Source organism: Festucalex cinctus, chromosome 11, assembly GCF_051991245.1.
Source record: "Festucalex cinctus isolate MCC-2025b chromosome 11, RoL_Fcin_1.0, whole genome shotgun sequence".
Lineage (NCBI taxonomy): Eukaryota > Metazoa > Chordata > Actinopteri > Syngnathiformes > Syngnathidae > Festucalex > Festucalex cinctus.
The window spans coordinates 12716438-12734439 of record NC_135421.1 but is presented as its reverse complement, the minus strand read 5'-3'; the positions used below and the strand labels follow the sequence as shown (position 1 = coordinate 12734439).

At 38.2% G+C, this 18002-nt stretch overlaps 1 protein-coding gene across 9 annotated transcripts; it reads right to left on the bottom strand.

The window, feature by feature from the left end:
* Positions 1-1685: 1685 nt before the first annotated feature.
* scel (sciellin) lies at positions 1686-16996 on the bottom strand. 9 transcript variants are annotated; one of them, XM_077537210.1, is made up of 21 exons: positions 16884-16996; positions 15990-16040; positions 13435-13504; positions 10578-10656; positions 10401-10463; positions 8370-8429; positions 8099-8131; positions 7978-8013; positions 7791-7829; positions 6934-7005; positions 6808-6858; positions 4384-4446; positions 4234-4287; positions 4078-4146; positions 3871-3954; positions 3604-3669; positions 3399-3521; positions 3269-3325; positions 3053-3161; positions 2114-2216; positions 1686-2032 (listed from the first exon to the last, which is right to left on the bottom strand). In XM_077537210.1, exons 4-21 carry the CDS (start codon positions 10637-10639, stop codon positions 2016-2018), a joined length of 1161 nt encoding a protein of 386 aa, XP_077393336.1. In that variant the 5' UTR covers positions 10640-10656; positions 13435-13504; positions 15990-16040; positions 16884-16996; the 3' UTR covers positions 1686-2015. The 9 variants fall into 9 exon arrangements, with proteins under 9 accessions (XP_077393336.1, XP_077393337.1, XP_077393335.1 ...); XM_077537211.1 differs by lacking the exons at positions 13435-13504; positions 15990-16040; positions 16884-16996 and adding an exon at positions 11855-12053 and having other exon boundaries at positions 3269-3322; XM_077537209.1 differs by lacking the exons at positions 13435-13504; positions 15990-16040; positions 16884-16996 and adding an exon at positions 11855-12044.
* Between the last annotated feature and the right edge of the window lie 1006 nt (positions 16997-18002).

The window sequence follows — 18002 nt, the reverse complement described above, 5'->3', positions numbered from 1 at the left end:
AGCAGCTTCCTGGACACCGCATGGCCAGGAAGTGTTTCTTTTTTTTCTTTTTCTTTTTCTATGTGGGGTGGGCATTTTCAAGGAGAGACTAAACATCGCATGTTAGACAATAAACCTCATGTGTGCACTTTTTCTGTTGTATTTTTACTAAGATCTCCTCAAATAAGTGCTAAAACTGATTGGTGTTTGCTATTTGCTACAAATATACCAACACACAATTTTGGAAAAAAGTTGTGTAGGTAAAGCAAAACGCCAGGCTTTTCATTCAGTTTGGACTGGTTGCGACAGAAGACAAATTGTTTTTATATACTTGGCCAATAAATTTTATTCAGATTTCTATGTACATACACATTTTGGAAAACTGCAATATTTCATCATATATGGCTGAAGGTCTCTTTTATATTCAACTCCGGAGGCGTCTAATAGAGGCTATTAGAGCGGAGGTCCTTATTTGTAAAAACTGACCCTTGCATATTTCCTCACATGGGCAAAAATGTGGTTAAGCCCTCTCTTAATGAAAGAATAACCAACAGTGGTCACACAAATAAATAACATTTATTGAAAATGAGCCAATGAAAATCAGACATTGCTTTTGAATTGTGGTTGAACATAATTGTTTAAAAATCAAACAAACTCATGAAAAGGCCTGGACAAAAATGATGGAACTACTACAAAAGACTAAAAAAAATAATTGGCCCAATAGGGACATGTTCAACTAAGGTGTATGCTCTAGCACATCACTGGATTTTTTAATATTTATAATGTTAATGTCTATCACAATTTCAACTGCAAACATCATCGTCCATGGGGATTCCAGTCTAACCTCATATGTCATCATTATTGCAAAGCGGATCTGATTGATCCCTGGTGCAGTCCCACTTCTGCTGTGATATGACAAAAAAGATTATTCTATTTCTATACTTCTCTGTCAGACACACCTGACAGCTACCGTATTTTCCGCACTATAAGGCGCACCGCATCATAAGGCGCATCTTCAATGAATGACATATTTTAAAACTTTTTCCATATATAAGGCGCTATAGTAGAGGCTGGGGTTACGTTATGCATCCATTAGATGGTGCTGCGCTAAAGGGACTGTCAACAAAACAGTAAGATAGGTCAGTCAAACTTTATTAATAGATTACAAACCAGCTTTCTGATAACTCCATTCACTCCCAAAATGAATAAACAGCTGTTTTATTATTTTCTCTGAGGTAAAGTATCAGTATTAGCTAGCGATCCAAGATGGCGGGATCTTCTGCACATGCGCGTCACCGATCGTGCAGGGTCACCGATAGCGTCTTGACAGCGGACCTGTTGCAGCTCAATATCGATCCATATATAAGGCGCACTGGATTATAAGGCGCATGGTCGGCTTTTGAAAATATTGAAGGCTTTTAGGTGCGCCTTATAGTGCGGAAAATACGGTATTCTGCTGTCCTCCTACATGTCTAGACTATTCTAACATATTTTTCTGCCACTATAGATTTCCTCATGCAGTTAAGGCTTTCTCTACATCTTCAAAGACACAAGGCAGCACCTTTTGCCAGTTATGCTCTATATAAGTCGTTTGGTTTCTTACTCTTACCTGTTTTTTTTTAATCCCCGTAAGGGCAAAATGCTTGTTTTGTATTTGTTTATAACTATGGAGGACTTACTATAAGAATGACAATGACACAATAGCCTTATATCAATACAGTGACTGCTTTTATTGCACACAAGGAATAACAACCCCGGCCATCCACATCACAGTATTGTTATCACATCACAAACAAAGAGTCCCTTAAAAACCATCAGAGAATATTAGAAATAACATATTGAATATATTATCCATTGAAACGGTCTGCTTTAATATGTGCTACACAGACTTGTCCATCCTTCATGATCATCCCAAAACACCTGAATTGATACAAACATAAATGCAGCAGAACCCTTATGGCCAACCCCCTATAAATTTTTATTTATGTATTTAATTACTTGCTTTTTTTTTTCACCGTTGTAGTTGAGGTGCCAAATCAGTGACGCCATTTCTCTGCGGGGATGAAACATATATTTTATTTCTTACTCATCTGCCTTTCCTTTGTATTTAAAAGCTTTGAGATGTGTTTCTTACCTCTAGTCACATCAAAGCAGTTCTCGCAGTGCACCATGTGGTTGTACACCCACATGCAGTCACCCGCTTTTAGGTGGCCCAGCGTGCCATTGCACACCTCACACTGCATTGAAAGGACACACATCAGTTTTCCATGTTTAATTGAAATACAAAAAGTTGGAGGTCTGGTCTGGTGAGGGATGTGGGAGAACAACTATGTGAAGTGAAGCCTATGTGGAGTGGTGCATAATTATGAAGTAACATTAGTCTGTGTGGAAAAATGTGAAGCTTTGAGGCAGAGATTTTGCATTCAGTTGTTTTTGAAAGAAAACTATTCAATTAATCCTTTCAGTCCTTATCTCATTCACTCACAGCCATTTTCACTGAAGCAGCCCCCTTTTACTGGATTTTGACTGATATTGCAAGGCGCCACAGAATATTGTGTACTACTGCTATAAAAATGGAACCTACCAAAAGAAATATTGAATCTCTTCTTTCATCAGAAAAAAAGTATATTTGTATCTGTTTCCGTTTTGCAACAATTAGAATTAGAATATAACTAAGTTTCACCATTATTCACAAATCTGTTTAAAACTGTGGGGAAAACAACTTGTTTTCCCATGGCCATGGTTGATCTCTTATACTGTTTCCACCTGCTGGTCATTTTTGCAATAACAACCATTGCTTCAACCGTTCTCTTCAGTTTAAAGGCTGCATCAAAGCCTTCTGTATGCTGTTGCATAAACAAAACACGTATAAATCCGTCTTTGGGACACTGGTAATATTTAAAATAGAATGTATTTATATGTTTTTGGGAGCAAATGAGTTAATTGCCTCGAGCTTTAAGTAGCTGAAATATTTAAAAAGTTGTTAAAATAAAGGTAATAAATTTTACCCCTCTCGTCTCCCATGGAACTGTATTTTGAGTAAAAAAAAACAAAAACAAATAAAAAACCTCACCTTGAAGCAGAACGCATGGCAGCTTATCTTCATGTCATCAAGGATCATCTTGGCATCACCATTGCAGGGCTTATGGCAGTAGGTGCAAAGGTCCCTATCAAGGGTTGACCTACATTTTTGACAATATGATATGTGATATACAGTATGCAAGCACTACTGAAGTCAATTTTAATGCATGAAAAGCATTGAAATCTAAAGCTGAAGCACTTTTCTAACCTATCAGAGCTGGAGTAGACGGTCTTGACGGATGACGACATGGGCATGTTGCTGCTGCTGTAAGAGTAACATTAGAATTTTTTCTCATTTTAGAAAAAAAAAAAATCAAGTTTATACCACAATCATGTACCTCCTGTATGTAGTGGAGGTGTATTCAGTGGGGCCACTGATACTATTGTATTCATAGGTGGGCTTGGATGAGGTGGAGGAGGAAGTGTAGTAGTAGCTGCCGCTTTTGCTGCCATATTCGTCACTGAGTGCACAGACATACATACAGCAGCACGTTAGTGAACAAATAAAAAAGTGTGTATGTGTGTGAGTGTGAGTGTGTGTACCCGGGCAGGCTGCTGACAGTGTAAGAGGTGACACGGGCGCTGGGAATTTCATCAGTGTAAGAGCGGCTGCATAAGAGGAAAGTATGGTATCGTCATTTATTGGTGTAAAGTAAGTTGACGGAATTTCAATGTGTTGTAAAGAGCACAAGTACTCAAATTTATTAAACTTCATGTACTGTATCAAATATAATGGCTAAAGTCCTAAAAAATAGTAATACAAAAATACAATAAATAAGTACATTGCATTCTCCATGCATGCATGTTTACCTGGTGGAGCGCAGGGAGGACGAAGAAGTTAGCGGCACTATGCTCTCCATCGTCACTAACTCTCTCTTTGTCACGCTCGAGGTGCTGACACAAAGACTCAACTCAACTCAACTCAACTCAACTCAACTTCATTCACAAGAACAATGTGAACGAGTCGTGTCCATTATGGGATGTGAGCTCGTCGCACAACCATGGATTTTATCTTACCTGTAAGATGAAGACTGAGTGGAGGAGATGTTCTTTGGCAGCAGGGTGTCATACAGCTCATTTTCAGCCCTGTGAACACATGAAAACATTCACATACATGACTCATGTATACAGTCCAGTTTATCATTTATTTCACTGATTAAATGTAAGACTTACCCATTAATGCTTCTTGTCACAGTCCTAGTCTCGCTGCTGGAGAGACTTGTTCTACTGCAGGGAAAATAATGGCATTTTTACTCAGTTTGTCACTACTTTTAACAAATAAAAATCAATGTATTCAATGTGACTAGTGGATGAATGTCTCACCTGTCTCCAATGTCATCTCTGATAGTATTGGGGATGAGCGAATCATAAAGTTTGTCCTCAGCACTGAGGACATACAAAAATACAAAATCTTTTTGCCATTTCATGCCATTAAAGCAATAGAAAGGGAGCTAATGGTTATATACTGTGACAACCACCTCCCTCACTGTCACACCTAAAGATATTTTAGAGCAGGGATTGGCAACTGGCAGCTAGCCCCCTCATTAATTTACAATCAAATAAAATAAAATAAATTGAAAACAAATCTTAAAAAAAAAATGCTGATGAACACTCAATACACGTTTTCCACAACACAACAAATTGGGTGTAAATGGGGGTGGGGTACTGAGAAATCGGGTCCGAGTCCAGGCTCCGGCCTTCCTAGGTGGAGTTTGCATGTTCTCCCTGTGCCTCCGTGGGTCTTCTCCGGGTGTTCCGGTCTCCTCCCACAAAAATTCCAAAGACATGCGCGGCACTTGGCAGGTTAATTGGGCGCTCTGAATTGTCCCTAGGTGTGCTTGCAAGTGCAAGTGGTTGTTCGTCTCTGTGTGCCCTGCAATTGGCTGGCCACCAGTCCAGGGTGTACCCCGCCTACTGCCCAAAGACAGCTGAGATAGGCTCCAGCACCCCCCGCAACCCTTGTGACGATTAAGCGGTCAAGAAAATGGATGGATGGATGGAGGTGGAGTTGGGGGGCAGAAAATAACAAAATATAAATAATATAAACCAAAAAAGAAATCTGTTAAAATGCAAATTTGTGGGTGCCAAACTGAAAATGTGCATCGTCTGTAGTTTTAAGTTGTACATGCACCATTCACCACTACATGGCAGACATGGCTCCGTTGGACAAACAGTGCCTAAATAATATTAATATTTTGAGTGAGTGTATTTTTGTGAGAAAAAAAATGTATAAAATGAATTCTTGCACTAGCTGGTTTGATGTTCAGCAGTTTTGTGCCATCCTTGAATGGTAATTTTAGGCACTGGTAAAACAACAACAAAACAAAACAGTATGTGCTTATTTTGTTGTTTGCGTCAAACCCTTTGTTGTTGAGTTAGGATAGTGAATTTTTTATATATGCATAGAGAAAGGTAATATGACAAATGATATACATTAAGAACACACATATTACACATATGCATGTATTTTGTCCATATCTAAAAGAGCATTTTTGTCAAGCATCTTGTTCGAAAGTATGTGGTCCTACAGAATGTGGCCCATGAGAAGCACTGATGACAAATTGTGGTTCCCCCAAGCCTTTAAGTTGCCATCCTAGATTTTGAGTCTTCAATTAATCTACCATGCATCTTTTACGAATGTGGGAAGAAACCAGAGAAAACCCACACATTCACAGCAGGAACATGCAAACTCCATGAAGAGCCCACATTAAAACCTATATGACCCATGAACTGTGAGAAGGATGTACTAGTCAGCAGATATATCTTTTGGAATTATAGCTCAATAGTTCAACCTTGGTCTCATTGGACCATATGACAATCTCCCAAATACGTGAGAAAATGTGTTATTGAAATCAACAGTAAAAAAAAAAAAAAAAAAAGAATGAATAGATTTAATTAATCAGTTTTATGGGGAAAATTGCTAAACTAAGGCAACAAATATTATACAGGACTCTAGAGGTCACTGATGTGGTACCCAAGTGCACTAATGACCACGTGAGTAGCCTGCAAGCCTGTTCTAAATATATCTAACCAGTAGGGATGTAATGATAACGGTAATATCGTGATATCGCGATATTAAAACTCCCACAATATATCGTCATTGTCATGTCACAATATTATAAGCAGCACATCTGTTAAAAAGTCAGATTGATTTCCATTTGTGCAGTTCTAGCACCCCTTGGTGGCTATTTTTTTAATGCAGTTTAATTTTCACAAGGCATGTTTTGGCCCTTCTATGTTTAAAATCCACACTAATGGTTAGATGAATATGCATGTGAACCGAGTCAATATGCGTAGGAACTCACTGTGTGCGTGCATTAGCATAAGTGCATCAATATTTTTTATATATATTACAGTTATATATATTTTTATATATAATATTTATATTTTTTATATTTTTCATTGCTTTAATGTACAAAAGCATGATATTTATTGTGTGTGTGTGTTTTTTGTTTTTATATGAGCTCTTTTTTTTTTTTTTACAATATTGTGACCTTTTTTTTGCATCGCAGACGGGGGTTGAAGACGGCCTCCAAGTTCCCATCCAGAGACTGAGGCCAACTGTACATCAACTGCAAGTAGAGATCTTCTTGCAGTTCCTTTTAAATACATTGGATCTCATTCTACTTTGAATTTAAAGGGAATGAGGGAAGCAGCTTCCAATTGGCCGGAATTCGACTGCGTTCTCACCCAGTGAAATGTTTTTTGATGCACCACATATTTGTCATTCTTTTAAATAGCTTTTACCCTTTGCTGAAGGAGTGCACTCGCTCGCTGAATGTCCTGGTAGGACTTGTTCTGCAAATAAAAACACAACAGTTTTGTTATAATCTGACAAACAACAATCCAATGACATGACGGGGCACTCTCTACCTAACACCTTGGCTGGTGGTGACCGTGGTTTCGGTGATTTTACCATCCTTGCTTACTGTGGTGGTGGTGGTGCTGAAGACAGAATACAAGTAGAAAAAACTAGGGCTTGCCGCCAACCTCACGATACGATACGTATCACGATACAGGGGTCACGATACGATACGTATCGCGATACATGTTATTTTATAGTAACAGTCATGTATACCTAAACGATATGTTTGTTATACTGACTGACAACAATATTTTTGTTAGCAGCTCTTAAATGTGCACGCACTGCAGAGCAAGGAGTAGCTTTCACAGACACACCGGGAAAATGTATTAAGAAGCATAAGCAGATATGAGCAAAAATATCAAAGTATTAAAATTACACCTCTAAAATGTACTTATTTGAAATATTTGGGGAAATAAAAACAACATTTTTTTTTCATGTAACACATTCTATTTCTTTTTTCAACAAAATATACGAAAATTGGTACATTAAGAGTAAGACACATGGCATGTTAAGTTTAGAAGTAAATTGATATTCTTCCTTTGCTTTCATTTTTCTTAGCAAGACAGTGTCCAATCACTGGTGAGCTATTTTTGCATTAATTGAAGGCAATTAACTTCAAAGACGCTGCTCTTTTAAAAACATTTTTTTAGGTACAATGCAAGCTGCAACGGCAAACGTTAACTGCATATTTAAAGTTAACGAGCAATATCGATTCTGACGCCTGCGTATCGATATGTGTATTGTAATGAGGCCCGCAACGATATATTGCCATATCGATTTTTTGAGCACACCCCTAGCAAAAACATATTTTCTCGTGTTTTTTTTTTTCCTAGTTTGGATGCATGAATGACTGTTGCTGGCGCACCTTGAATCCGGTTCATCGGTTCTCCTGTAGGAGGGCGAGCTGGCGGAGACACATTAACACTTATAATTTGCATAAAGGGCTGGAAATTACAATATGTGCTGTAAATTTTAATATTTGCAGCCGCTTTACTTCTTGCAAAGTCAACTTGCTTGATATTTCTTTTTTTTTTCTTTTTAGGAAAATCTACCTCTGAGTGTAGGTGACTCGGGACTTGGAGTAAGAACTGCGTGTGTAAGGCAGAAAAGTAATAAATTAAAGGCCTTACGGCACTTTTCGTGAACATTTTTTGAAACAAATTTGACACAAACCTGGATGGCAGCTCATCCTGACTTCCGCTGAATCTATGACAATAGAAATGACAATCAGTGGTTCATATCGACATCCTTGCACTACAATTTCACATTGTTAGTTTGGCTGATTTAATTCATTATTTACAGTAGTGTTAGTGGGCTCTACAGTATGTTGGTCAAATGCCATTTCCTCTTTCTGTGGTCCTGGCATGTTAATGAAATAGCAACAAAATCCCTGCAAACGCCTGAAAATGCTAAAAAATGACAACCTGCTGAACCAGATTTTTACCTCTTGCTGAGAGACTGTACAGATGATGACCTGGTCATTTGTGTTTTGTCTGTCACAGGGCTGTAGGCAACACGCAAAAAAATAAAATAAATAAAATAAAAAGAAATAAATAATACTTTAGTCCGAAATTAAATAAAAATCAGCCACTAATTGAAGTTTAAAGTCCCACACGATGGCAGAAAAAAAAAGAAATAACTAACTGATAAAAGCAAGTCACACCACAACAACATTCCACATACATGGTGACATGTCCATTATTATTGTCATTATTATGACATTTTTATACAGTAGAACCTTCAACATGGAAAACTCAGGGGTAGATTCACTAAAGGTTTGCGTGGTGCTTACCGGTAAAAATGGAGCAATCCGGGAGCGCCTATTTCACTAAACAAGCGCAGATGGGGAAATCTGTCACCAATGCTGCATTCGAGGATAGTCGGAACTCGGACTTTCCCAAGTTCAAACCAGGAAGTGTGTACGAGAACGCCACCTTGAACCCGGAAATTTCACTTGCGAAGTCGGAAAAAAAGAAAGACACCGACTTCACCGACGGACTACAAGTGACGTCGTTCTACACACACCACAGGCCGTGAATGGTAAAACACAATTCACTCGAGTATAAAACTCGATAGCTTTCTTCATTCATAAATATTCGAAATATAACGTCACGTAACACAACTTACGTGACAGTATGCCACTATCTCCCTGCATGAAATTATACGATGAACTACTGAACTGTATGAAATGAATATGAAATAAGATAAAAACAATAAATGAAGCAAAATTGCGACAAGTTAAGTTTGCTGGAGGTCAAAATGAGTTTTGAGGACCAAAATAAAAATGAACTTTTCACTATCCGCCATTTTGGTTGTTTACGTTCGCCTCGAACGCTTTCAGGTCGGAACTGGAAAAAAACAACTAGGATATATGCAACTTCCGACCACCCTCGAATGCAGCATTAGTGCGCTGCACACCACATTGCGTCACGGCGCGCCGGTGTTATTTGCGTGTATGTAAATTAGGTAATTTGCATACATTTAACGCAAAATATGCCTACTATGCAAATGAGACTCATTGATATGCAGCGTCTAATTCACTAACGCTAGCGCAAATAGCTACACAGAGTTTGCGTGACGCAAATAACGTTTATGGAAAGCATGTATAAACCTGCCGCACCATGATCATGACAGCAGTGCATGGTATGGAGACGCATGGTGCACGTTATGAATGAATGACGTTGTTGTCGTCCTCTCTGCTCTGTACAACTTTGGCGCTATAAACGCTTACTCTCGGTCCAACCTCGCTTTCTGATAATGTCATCTTTCTCGCAACTGTTACTATACCACGTTCTTGGCGCAAATCTGTTGCCATGTGTGGTAAATCAGGTGCAAATTTGCTCCAAGCTGTCAGTTTTGTGGGCGTGTTTGCGCCGGTATATGATTAGAGCAATATATAGTGAATATCTGGGTAACTGGGCGCAGACTGCGGGTGCAGTCGTAGTGCAATATTTCGTGCTATTAGCGGACGCAGTGCATTCTTAGTGAATCTATCCCTTAGTGGGTTTTTTTTTCTCCAAAAAAATGCCTAAAAAGTCAAACAAAATAAAGCTCAACTTGACTGATGCTTGGTAAGCATCCAAATGCTTCACACTCCCCAAGTGTTTACTTGTTCTTTTTAATTATTATACAGTGGTTCAACTTGTTATTATTATTTTTTTACACTTGCATGCAGTGGAAATTTAAAATGCTAAAATGCTTTTGGAATTGGAACATCATGGAAGTCAACCAGCTACACAGAATCGATTGTGTTAAACTTTGGATGTTCTGCTGTCACAGAATAAAAAGTCAAACCGTGTACAAAAATGAGCCATTATAGTATATTCACACTGGGCTGTTTTCCAGTAACATTAGCGCCGTCCGTCTTGACTATCCAATGAATAGCATAGACTGTACAATATTGTATTTTCAAATGTTGTGAAGTGTTCTTTTTTTTCTTTTTTTTTTTTACCCTACAGAAAAAGTAACATTTTACCTGCTGAGACTATCAGTGGATCTGTAGTGGCTGAGAACAGTTGAGCCATAGTTTGCATCTCGGCTGTGGAAGAAGAAGACAACAAACGAAGGCAGACGTAAAAGTTACACCCAAAACTGATCTGTACCTTCATCTCACCCCCCTCCCATGTTTGTGTTAGGTAATAACTGTACTCACTCGACAGCTTCGTACTCATCCACGTCTTTTCTGATCCAACTGCTATCTTTCAGCAGAGACATGGTGCGGACGCTCTTGGCTTTAAAAAAAATATGATTATGAATAATAATAATAATAATAATAATGTTATCTTATTATACAGTAAATATATAAGGATTTTGTGGTGAAAAGAGAAGGACAAGAGAACGACATTTTCAAAACCAACACTGTAAATCCAGTACACACTACCGTACGATGGCCACTAGATGTCACTGTGGGCTGGGCTTCTCAATGGCTCTCCTACTGTATGAGTCCTATGCCTCAAACTGGTAACACCTGAGATGTTATGTGTTGAATAAAAGAGCTGCCTATTTAAAACTGGTTTGTCTGGATCCCAGCCCACATTGAACACACCTCCACGTTCCATCCAACACACACCCTCGCTAAACACAGAAATACATAGTAGAACATATGAATAACGTGAGTCATCATTAGTGACACTGGTGATCGCTTCTGCATTTTTTAAAGATGTGTGTAAAGCTTCAATGAGCGTTTCTACACTAATGGGAAAGGGATGAGCACCTAGCACACCCATAATAAAACTAAATATGACTTATTTCGAGTTTTTACATTCAGACTTAAATGTAGCCTATTGAAAAATAGTAAAACATTTAGAGTACAGTAGACTCTAGACGCAAACATTTGCATACTTTGTGACAGGGGTGCGCAACGTATGGCCCGTGGAGTATCTGGAGCCCCCCGAAAACATTTGACATTAAGAAATATAATCTCAAAGGAGCTGTTATTAAAAAGTAATATAATAAATGCTTGTTAGGCATAGCTTCAAAAGGGTGAGTAGTTTTACATCATTTGAATTTTATTATACAGTAGCTTATTTCGTTGCACGTGTGTGAGAGTTATGAATGGTAAAATGTTCCTTTAAAGAGGATAAAGTGAGCTACCCCCCCCAACACACACACATAATAAATTTTGTATAGCCCTCAGACAACTAAAAAGGTTCCTGATCAGTCTCTCATAATTAAGTCCCGAGAATTGACAGCCAACTTAATAACCCTAACCCTCTGTAATGTGTGAGCTAATGAATAACACAAGCAAGTCAATGAGGCGCGAATTTCATTACTCAATATTTGTTCTTAATTACCGCATTATAATAATGTAAGCAAGAGAAGTTGGATCGAGTTTCGTTAATCAAGTGTGGAGTCTGTTGACATTAAACAGTAAGTCAATATTTGATATTTTGGGAGTGCATACTAATCAAAGCAAAGGAAAGTGCGTACCTCTATGGTAAGTTGTGAGTCCCAAGCAGGGCGGAAACGAAATGGAGCTCTAAATCCTTCCTTAACGCCTGTATATTACAGTGCAGTGTGCAATTACACCCTCGTCAAAGCACTTTTAACCCGAGGGGAGGGGAGTGCAAAGTCACCCTGGGGCAGGCGGGGCCTCACTAAAAGAGAAAAGTGAGCTTTCTGTCGCCTCGCCGTCAACGTGGAGCAAGTTTATCGGCCGTCGAGCCCGCTGAGACGCGGGTGGAATTAAGGTGGAGCGCTTTGAAGGACCTGAACGTCAACTACAGACGTCAGAGTGGGTGTGGGAGTGCATGTCAACGCGTCACTAAAAATGTGTCAAATGTGTCAAATCAACTTGTTTTCTAGTAGGTTTCACTTTGCATTACATGTCTGTTCCTTTAATAGATCACCTGGGGACTTTGCACTGTATAATAGTAGTAGCTCACAAGGTGAGTCTAGTGATTATTCACTGAGCAACGTCAACAGCCTATACACTCACAGGCCACAATATTGGGTACACGTGTAGGCAACTACCTACAGTAAATCAATGATTCCCAAACACATTAGTGTGTCAGGAGAGATCATCAGATGTGGGAAATATTATTTACTTTGATATGAAATGATTTTTTTATTTACTACAAATGATCTTTATCTTTCAATGGACAAAATCAAAAACAAAAGAAAATCAAAAACTATTACAGAAAAACTACTAAAAAAACTACTACCGTCCACTCTAAAATTACAAAATCGGTATACAGTGTTCCCTCGTTTTCCTCTGGGGTTAGGTTACAAAAAATACCCGCAATAAATGAAATCCGCGAAGTAGTTAGCTTTATGTTTTACAATTCTTATAAATGTTTTAAGGCTCTAAAATCCCCTACCACACAATTTAGACACTTTTCTCATTGAGGCATTTACATGTTCTCACATTTCTCTCTTGTTCAATCATTGATAATGTTCAAACCTTCATAAATTTTATAAAATGGGTATATTACTGCAAAAAAATATGCAAAATTGCACTTAAAAAAAAAAAAAAAAAAAATCCGCGATACAGCAAGACCGCGAAAAGTGAACCGCGTTATAGCGAGGGAAGACTGTAATCGTAAAAAAATGATAAAAGATTAATAATGTTTTAAAACAACTACTATAATTTAATAAATATTGTTTAGTCCAAAAGGAACTTGCATAATTATTGTGTTTTTTTCTGTACAACCCCCCCCCCCCAAAAAAAAATTTCTAATCGCGATTGCAATTATTACCAAATTAACCCTGATTTATATTGTCTTCATAATTGAGCAGCCCTAATCTGAAGGGCCATTACTGTAGAACCTCGAAGAGTGTGCAGACATAATTCTAGGATTGATGGATAACGATATGAATCAATGACTATCAAAATCAATGTATATGACTGATGCATTTCTTAAGAATTGATGCTGATGCGTTATTAATAAACCATGGCTTCAAACCGTCAGTTTTTCGGATATTAATGTTGCAAATGATGTGATCGATGTGGCCTGTTGTAATAATGTGTCCGAAAGGAAAAATGAATAAAACAAATAAAACAAACAAACCTCAAATCCAATGTTGAAGACCACTTTGCGGGTACAACTGCTCCAGAAAAGCTGAATAATTACAGTGGAGCTGCAAAAGTGGCACAAAAATTATTTGGAGTTACAAATGTGCTTTCAGAAAAAAATATGTCCCAAAAGTCAAATAAAAACATGAAGTATACAAAATCACCCCACACATTTTCTTGCCCCTTGCCAATAATTTCTAATCAAATAACTTTAAGGTCATAGTGATACTACATTTTTTCATTATTTAGGGTTTCAAGATTAATCATGAATTTTATCGATTATTTCAAGTTAATTTGTCTCGACCACTCAACGAGGGGGCTCAAGACAAGAAGGAGAAACCAGCTCGCAATGGTTCAGTTCTTTAGACTGAATGTCACTTTATATTTTTGAAAAGTGTTTTTTTTTTTTTTTTTATCAATTAATTAATAAAAGCTCTACATTGAAACAGTTTGGCCATGCCCATAAAATTACTTCATTTAGATTAATTTTGCAGTGTTAGATTGCATAGAAATGAAATGTCTGAAAATAAATACGATAGAAGCTGGGTAATGGGTCATCACAAACACACACAAATTTTTTTTCCATTAAAGTTTTACCACTGGAACGCTACCAACACATTACTGTACAAGTTTAGAATCCAAAGCTTCTTTTTCTGCTATGGAACTGTGACTAGTTGAATGATCAAAAGTTTGAAAGGCTCATAGCATGCCAGGGTGTGACAACATGATGCTGATAGGCAAGCCTCGGTTGCGATGACAGGAATGCAGACTACCCAGAAATGAGCTCGCTATTGTGTTTTGTTATGCTAGGTTAAGCCATTAAAATGGTTATCGGAGAGGAAATAAGGAAGCACGCATTTGCAAGAAAGCATTTGGCAAAAAATATCTATATCAACACACGACCTAGATTATTTTCTACCAGCCACAAAAATAGTGTCCGTATGATGTACACCAGGACACCCCAGACAGGTTCGATTTGTGGTTGTCATAAGAGTAAAGGGCACATATTTTGGATACTTTGCTGAAGTGAGGGGGCGGAGTTATGGTGGGGGAAGATTCTGGAAAATACTTGGCAAACATTTTGTGAGGGTCTGCTAGGAACGTCTAGCAGACTCCTGTCAAAAGGAGCCCCATCAACTCCCATCTCTGACAGAACTGTGACCCGTACCGGGGGCGGTGGAGGATGATGAGTCCAGGTGGGCAATGCCCCCATTGTTAAGGCGGTCAACAGGACAATAAATGGCTGTACGGTGGTCGTGGTGGTTTTGGCCTAGGTGTTAAATGGGCAGTTTGTTTGAGACGAAATTTACCGATCAATCTACAATCTCACCCTCACCCATGGTAATGCTGTGGATCATGACCAAAAGAACAAGACGAGCGACCTAAATGACGTTCACGTAAGAGATAGGGTGAGAAGCTTAGTTGTTCTGATAGACTGGTAGACAAAAATGAATAAAAAAATCCAAACAGGTGAATCCTCATTCTCATTCCTCAGACTAGTGTTGGACATTCTCTACCAGTGACGCACCCCGTAATACTGAAATGACGTACACTAGGCGGTGAGATTGTTTTGCATTTAAAGACAACATAGATGGCTGTGGAACACTAAAAACAAAAGCAAAACGCAATTAAGTTGGTGCAGCAAAAGTGTGGCGTTCAAACATTTTCTGTAAAGATACACCTCAAAAGTTGAATGAAACTTGCAGTTCAAGCCATCATGTGTGAATCAGTAAATCTAATAAGAATTCAACTCGGTGAGCATTTAATAGATCAATAACTCTATAACTGGGTTTTGCTTTTTCCTTATTTTTTTGTGATATTTACCCATAAGGAAATGTTAAACAAGTTATTAATTCCAACCATACCTATGAAACTCCACTAGGTGACAGTATTGATCTGACTACCCCTTTTAGTTCATTTTCTGTCACGCATCTATGGGCGTTAGGTAGCTTTAAGGGTGAGAAGTTTTACTTTATTTTAGTTTTTTTTTACGGCAACAGTTCCGGCCATCCATTTTATATATCACTGGTCCTCACTTAGAATCAGAATCAGATTGTGAACAGGCAGGTTTTTGTAATTTGAGAGGAAGTCAAGAGTACCTATATAAAGGAAATTCAACGCAAGCATGGTGAGAACATGCAACTTCCACACAGAGCCAAGATTTGAGTACAGAACTTTGAACTAAAATGTAAAGCTGAATGTAATGTTTGTTTGTATGCCCCGCTAGTGGCTGGCGACCAGTCCAGTGTGTCTCTCACGCCACAGTCAGCTGTGACAAACTAAAACTCAACTCAACCATCCATCCATCCATCCATCCATCCATCCATCCATCCATCCATCCATCCATCCATCCATCCATCCATCCATCCATCCATCCCTTTCTTGACCACTTACTCCTTACAAGGGTCACAGGGGTGCTGGAGCCTATCCCAGTCGGCTTCGGGCAGTAGGCGGGGTACACCCTGAACTGGTTGCCAGCCAATGAGCAGGCCACTAAAACTCAACCACTACAGAAAATGAGCAGATTGATGGATTTGTATGTGTACCTACCTGTAAGGCCAGAAGCTGAACTGAAAGCCATGGGTGACGCATCAGGGCATTCTGAGAAAAACAAACAAACACGAAAGACAACATTAACGAACAAAAATTTATTCATTTCATTTTGTTTATTTAGCATTAATTATATTATTTATATTAATTTATGTGTTTGGTGATTTCTAAGTATGTTCTTTTATATTTTATCTTGTTTTATTTTCCTATTTTATGTGCAGCACTTTGGTTCCACTGTGGATTTTTTAAATGTGCTATACAAATAAAGTTAATTGATTGATTGATTGATATAAATTATGGTGTGGGTAAACTTTTGCTCAAATAGCCACGTTTGAATTTTAAAACAGACAATCAGGCGAGGTAACTTGTTAAAAAAAAAAATGTTAAACTTTCAAAAAGAAACTATTACTTAATTTTAATTTAATTTCATTTTATTTATTTTTTATTACAATTAATTAACCATTTATTCAAAAAAGTATATAGCATAAATGGCGATGGACATGATCAATATGAGAAGTAGACAGTGAATTGTTTAGTAAAGTGGCTTCCCCTGTTGAAGGTTTGTTTTGTTTGTATTTTATACATAACAATGGTTGTGTGTGTTCAAAAAGGAAATAAAAATTGAAGTGAAAAAAAAGTATATAGCAATTATTAAACATATATGTACACTTGTTTATTTTACAATACAAGAGTTTTAACAATAAAACCCATCCATCTATTCTCTGTACTACTCACTAGAGTGACTTGCTCACATTTACATTTATAGACATTTTTGGAATGTGGGAGGAGACCGAAATACCCTGACAAAACTGACGCAGCCATATAGGGAGAACATGCAAGCTCCAACAGAAATGCTGGTGTAGGTACAACAGAGCCTGGATTTGAACTCACAACCTTACAACTGTGAACTCGGCCCCGACATGGCACTCCACCCTTTTCCGACTGGGGACCATGGTCTCGGATTTGGAGGTGCTGATTCCCATCTCAACTGCTTCACACTCGGCTGCAAACCGCTCCAGTGAGAGTTGGAGGTTGATGAAGCCAACAGCACCACATCATCTGCAAAAAGCAGAGATGCAATGCTGAGGCCACAAAACCAGACTCCCTCGACGCCTCGGCTGCGCCTAGAAATTCTGTCCATGAAAGTTATAAAATAAGATCAATAAATATATTTTAAGTTCACAATTTTAACAGGAAGGGAATGAAAATAACTGTGGGGCCTATTTTGTCCAACCCTGATCTACATTATACTGATCTGGAAAAAAAATTAAGAGAACCTTGCAAGATGATCAGTTTCCCAGGTTTAGCTATTTATCAGTATGCATTTAAGTAAAAAAAAAAAAAAAAAAAAAATCGATCTCGATTTTTGCAGATACAGATTTTTTTCATAACAAGGAGCATAAACCTTCAGTGTTCTAATCTTGTTTTATAGGAAAACATTGAACAATACGGCGAAATAATACAAATGGGTTGTTTTAACTGCACATGAAATAGTTATCTCAAATAAAAATCATATTAGTCATCTCAGCAGAAGAGGACAGTGGCTGACTTTTTCAGACCTCGTAGGAGGGAGATGAGATTGGTGGAAAAAATCGGTTTATTTTTAAGGGATTGGCCGATCTTCCAAAATTAAGGAAATGGGGGCCGATAAATCAGCCGGCCGATCGATTGGTGCACCCCTAAAAAACAAAAACATTTTTGTTTCATTCAATTAACAACTGGATACATAAGTAACTAAACAATGTCATAAACCCCACATTTCCTTTTTTTTTGGGGGGGGGGGGGGGGGGGGGGGGGTATGGTTTCTAGAGTAGATACACAGCAGACACAACAAAACCGTTTAAAAATAGAATGTCAACTTGTTGTACACTGGGAGATATTCCACAGAAATTCTTATTTATCTGCAAACATGCTGCATAGTTAAAATACCAAAGGATGATGATAATGTTCCTGAAGGCTAATAATAATCCCATAATGAAAATGTTCCGGCGTGCAGGCGAAGCGACGCAGCAC

Excerpts from the sequence above, each read along its gene's own strand:
- scel (XM_077537210.1), bottom strand. The coding sequence starts at position 10,639 with ATGTCTCTGCTGAAAGATAGCAGTTGGATCAGAAAAGACGTGGATGAG. Across the intron at positions 3,326-3,398 it reads ACCTCCACTACATACAGGAG|CAGCAGCAACATGCCCATGT; the intron begins GTACATGATTGT and ends TTACTCTTACAG. Across the intron at positions 3,162-3,268 it reads GTCTACTCCAGCTCTGATAG|GTCAACCCTTGATAGGGACC; the intron begins GTTAGAAAAGTG and ends TCAAAAATGTAG.